Below are 5,435 nucleotides of genomic sequence, written 5' to 3'. Positions count from 1 at the left end.
ATTTATATAGCGTCTACTATAATTTCTCGTATTCTTTGGAGAATATAAATGAACATACCTATTGGTTTTATTGCTGATGAAAGAACTTTTTGAAGTTTTTTTAAGATGTTAACAATTATAGGAATAATTATTTATTTAGTTAGAAATTATGATATAATAATAATGATAATAATATAATTTGTATTATTAATTTTTTGTTTGTCATAAAATCAGAAGTCAGCGAATCAAATGTTTTACAATTTATTTTACAGTTTGATAGTTCTTTTTTATTTATACACATACATTCAAAAGCCATCCATCGACCAAATAATATATATGTCTATGAATATATATAAATAATGTATATGTCTGTCTGTGTTTGTCTGTCTGTCTGCCTGTGTTTTATCTTTGCCTACAAAAGCGTGTCTTACAGTTTATTTCATTTCCAATACATGTTATTTATGGAGACAAATTGGTGGACGTTAATATACGCACTACACTATAATAATATAGTTGCCATTTTAATTTATACACTTTGACTCAACTAGATTTCGAAATGTTTGATTTTTAACTTCTTCACAAGTTTTATCTCCATCATGTTTTGTTTCTTTATTAATTATTTTATCAAACAAACAGTGTTTATAGGAATCACGTTTAATTGTTATACATACAAATATTGTTATTATGTGTAAGACGTTAAGAGAGTTCAATGAATTCTTTTATTTATTGCTTCAATTTCAATTCAATAGTTATATTGTTGTAAAGAAAAAACAATGAACTTGTCAATAAATTCATTTATTAATCGAAACAACACGTCTTCTTTTCTCAATTTCCAACTCTTACTTACTTACAATTGAAAATGATGTAATTTAGGTCTTTGGTGTCAATTAGACCGTTTATATTTATAACTCGACGCCATAATCGGTTCTAGTTTTAGGTTCCTATACGATAGAAGCTTTGTGTAGTTTTAAACTCACAATCTACCTAGCAACATTAGCACGAAATCTATATACAAGGCATACAAAGTTAATTTTTGTAACAAAAACGAGCAAAAAATGACTGTTAGTAGTCGTAATAATAATCATTGAAGCCTGGTTTCTCTCTGCTTGTTGAGTAGCCCTGATACTTTCTTTTATACTTCAGACTGCTGACGATTGTATTCGAGCCCGGGAATGCTGTCCTTCCCTCAAACATGGTATCTTTCTCAGGGTGGAATCTCAGTGGTTCAAGTTGGATGTGCAAATTTTTAGGCAGTTCTGTCTGAAGTAGAATTGAAATTGAATATTTTTATTGGTTTGGGGCTTGAAAAATGTTTTATCAGAATTAGGAAAGAGTATATTTCAATGATGAAACAAAAAAAAAACATCAGAAAAGCAGTCTTAATTGAGAATCCAATAATTTGCTTGGTTAAAAAAAGTATTTCATCTCAGAATTCAGTGTTCAAAAGCAGTAATATTTATATATTTTAGGAGTGCAGGCGTTGTAAAAATGAAAATACAGACCAGTTAAATCAAAAAGTAAATTATTCATATAGAATATTTGACAAAAACTTTTAGGCTTTTAGGCTAATAAATAAAATAAGTTAGGTAAAATGTTAAATTTTGCCAAAAAATGAAATAATTTAATATTTATTTATCACTTTTTTGCCAGAAGCCAAATCCTCATATGTTGACGTTTCTTTAACTTCAGTGCTAAAGTATTCAACAGCATCAGACAGAGTCTTCATGTTGTTCAGCTCGTTGTTTGATATATCGTGGTTGAATTCTTTTATAAGGCTTGACAATATCTGAAGATTTTGAAAAGAATTTGGTGATAAAAAAATGAATAAATTGTAATAATGATTGAATAAATATCAAATGATTATCAAAAATCAAAATGATACTTCAATCGAAATACCTGGAATTTTAAGCTGTGGTTGTTGAGTGGTAGATTCTTCCAATCAGTAGATAAACCATCATCCCTTTGTCTGATGACTTTCTCAATGATTTCTTCAACATTTTCAGGAGGCTTATAACCTTTTTTCGTTGTCAAACTCCTATTTTTTTTAGAAAAAAAAACAGAAATTTTATATTTGGAAACAGAATAATGAAAAAAACAAGCATTCAAATTACAGCCAAGTTAACACTGGCTAACACTGGCTAATAATATATGGATATAAGATATATATATATTAATATTAATACATACATAATATTATATTATATTATACACATTATAATTATATTATAATAAAAATAATATAAAATTATAACACTAACATATTCTTTTTCAACATTCCCATGTTATAATTGATTGATCCCAGGCTCTCTTTATCCAGGTTCAATTGTTTTTCTTCAGATGTTAACGAGGCCTTATCTTTTTTTTCAACGACTTCGCTTTTTTTACTTCTACCAAATAGACATTTTCTGCTATACTTTGTGCAAGTCTTTGTAGTAAATTAAATAGACTAATTTATTATTTTATTCAAGTGACTAATTTTTAAATAAAATAAGATCATGATGTGTTTTAAATTAATTATAAAAACTAAGAGTCTTTATTAAAGATTTTCTCTATGTGTATTTCTATTACTATTACATATTACCTTCTTTCAACAAATATATTGAAAATGAATAAATAAATACATCAATCCATTTTGAAATCACTAATCTAATGACTAATCTCTGGCAATAAATACTACTAATATAAAATATACTAACCAATCAATCCATCAACCACTAATTATATTTTTAAATCAAATTCAAATCTAAATCTGGCATGGACTTGCATTATAAATAATTATTGTATTTAAATTTTAAAATTATAAAACTTTAATAAATGTTACAATCGTCCTTGTTAAAAATGCTTACAAACCTGTAACTTTAGCAGACTGTTTCTCGTTGTTACATATTTAGAACAAAACATTCTTCAATTAAAAAAAAACTTTTTAAAAAATAAATGAACCTATTATCGCGCGCACTGACTAAGCCAAAGATATTCTAGTAAAACATAGAAAGTTAAACAGCGGTTGAAAAAAAATTTATTGGAACCATGTATAATGAAACATTTCGTCCATGATTATACATTTTTTGTCAACTGCTAACATATTTTTCTCTAGTAACATTCACCCCACACTCACACACATTTTAAAATATATATAACATCCACACCACACACACTCACACACCACACAAACACTCACTCATACATACATACACACACAAACAAACAAACACACAAAAATACGTTTTGTATGTAACATCCACACCACAACACACTACACCACACCACACACACACACAAGCGTCGTCAAGTATTTAGAGTAGTTAATTACCCAAGTAGGATTTGAATACTTAAATTCGGTGTTTAAAAATTTGTAAAGGGTTTAATTAATAGTCAAAATTATTATATTATTATTATTATGGTTATTAAATTACAAGTGTTAATATTAAATTGTTGAAGCGATTTTGTATCACTGTGTTATTATAAAGCTTATATATATATAGAAATGTTTGATTTAGAAAACGCCTTAAAACGCGTAAAATTTTTATCGTCCGCATCATGTATGACATTACGTCAACTTTCACATTGGACACGGTTTCAAAGTCATCTTAGAATTGGAAACATACTTCCATCCGTAAATCTCTCGTGATTCTGGATCTAATTGTACGTGTGTCTTTGTATATAAATATGTTTGTGTGTGTGCGTGTGCGTGTTAATATGTGTTTGTGTGTGTGTGTGTTCATGTATTTTCCAAAAATTTCTTGTACTGTAAGAAAAGTGCCGCTGAGTAAGTAGGTGTTGATGATTGCACTTCAAATATTTTCTATTGTACGTTCTACCCCGTTCTACTTATTTCTTGTATATACATTATATACAATATTATACAATATATACTTATACAATATATAATATATACAATAATATACAATATATAATATATACAATAATATACAATATATAATATATACGATATGTTTTTTTATTTTTAGTTTTTTCTACTTGTAAGTGCTATTGCTACTTGTAAGTGAAAACTTTTTGTTTTAAAAAGAAAGCGCCTTATAAATTTTCATATAATAATAACAATATATATATATATATATATATATATATATATATATATGTGTGTGTGTGTGTGTGTATGTGTGTATGTATATTTCCGAGTATGTATGTGTGTGTGTGTGTGTGTGTGTGTGTGTGGGTGTGTGTGTGTGTGTGTGTGTGTGTGTACGTACATATACATAGTATAAAACATAGTTACGTTTATATAGTTAATTTATAAATTCTTCCTATATATAACCTTAGATAACACTCATGTTTAAATCAGTCTATGTATTTTGATCATAGAGATATCGGTACAGAGAAGGTACATACGCGCGGGATATAAAAGAACGTTAATACCTTTTCAAGAAATTACTCGGCGGGAATTTTCCTCAACATTTAAAGATCGGAATTGTGAAATTATTAAAAATTGTCCTCACAGTTTTGTAGATAAAAACTTGTAAAATGTCGGCGACGAAAGTTACAACGGAAGCCACACCTCCTACCTGCGACAATCCTCCAAAGTACACAGACCATCCAGAAATAGGATTTCAAAATCAACAGTCTTATTTCACCTACAGCCAACAACAACAACAACAACAACATCCATATTTTATCCAAACACAGCAATATACTTATCATCCAAATTATCACTCCCAACAACAACAAACTATCCTGCCTCAACCCGGTTCGAATGCAAGCGCAGTCGTCATTCAGATTGGTGATCCAACTCGAGATGTCTATCTTTGTGGCAGTCCGTGTTGTAATTTCACCGGAGCCATCGTTTACTCTTGTATCATTTTCTGGTGCTGCGGTTGGTTGTCTGGCATGCTGGCTTTCGTAATGGCCAGTAAGTTATTTCGTGATGTCTTTCATTCATTCATTCATTGTGTGTGTGTGTTTGTGTGCGTGGCGTGTGCGTGCGATGTTTTTCTATAGAAGATTTTCGATAATGATGTTCTGATTGTTCGTTAAGAATCTATCGCATAATTGGACAATCTATAAATCAATCAATCAATCAATCAATTGAACTAACTAATCAATCAATTAAATAATCAATCAATCAATTAAATAATCAATCAATCAATCAATTAACCAACCAACCAACCAATAAACCAATTAGCAACAGGACAAACAGCGGCGGCCAATGGGGACTACACCTCAGCGAGACGTCGTCTTATTCTATCGCACGTGTTCTCAACAATAGGATTAGTGATGGGCATCATTTTAATTACTTACGTAATTGTCTCATTCACCATTTAAACTATTAATTGATTAATTAGATGATTAATTGATTGTTAGGTGATTACAGGAATACATTTTTTAAACCAATTAACTGATTTAACTTGATCATTTACAAGTTCAAATTAAGCTATTTGAATGGTTTTGACTTTTCTAATGTTACATTTTTTATATTTCATTCTCATTCAAGTAGTTAA

General features: G+C 29.0%; 2 protein-coding genes across 2 annotated transcripts in view; one reads left to right on the top strand and one right to left on the bottom strand.

Moving 5' to 3' along the window:
- Positions 1 to 1,041: 1,041 nt before the first annotated feature.
- On the bottom strand, positions 1,042 to 2,880 carry HELRODRAFT_170601 (hypothetical protein; the record flags this gene model as incomplete). Its single annotated transcript, XM_009016403.1, has 5 exons — positions 1,042 to 1,239; positions 1,619 to 1,765; positions 1,876 to 2,014; positions 2,238 to 2,404; positions 2,830 to 2,880. 5 exons carry the CDS (start codon positions 2,878 to 2,880, stop codon positions 1,042 to 1,044), a joined length of 702 nt encoding a protein of 233 aa, XP_009014651.1.
- Positions 2,881 to 4,461: 1,581 nt separating this feature from the next.
- HELRODRAFT_170600 (hypothetical protein) overlaps positions 4,462 to 5,435 on the top strand; it is a gene marked incomplete at both ends in the record, with an annotated part of 2,563 nt that continues 1,589 nt past the window's right edge. Inside the window, one exon of the mRNA XM_009016402.1 lies at positions 4,462 to 4,846. Within this exon, the coding sequence (XP_009014650.1) occupies positions 4,462 to 4,846 (385 nt within the window). The remainder of the gene's footprint in view (positions 4,847 to 5,435) is intronic.

This window comes from Helobdella robusta (genome assembly GCF_000326865.2).
Source record: "Helobdella robusta unplaced genomic scaffold HELROscaffold_18, whole genome shotgun sequence".
Lineage (NCBI taxonomy): Eukaryota > Metazoa > Annelida > Clitellata > Rhynchobdellida > Glossiphoniidae > Helobdella > Helobdella robusta.
This window is presented reverse-complemented; position numbering and strand designations above follow the sequence as displayed.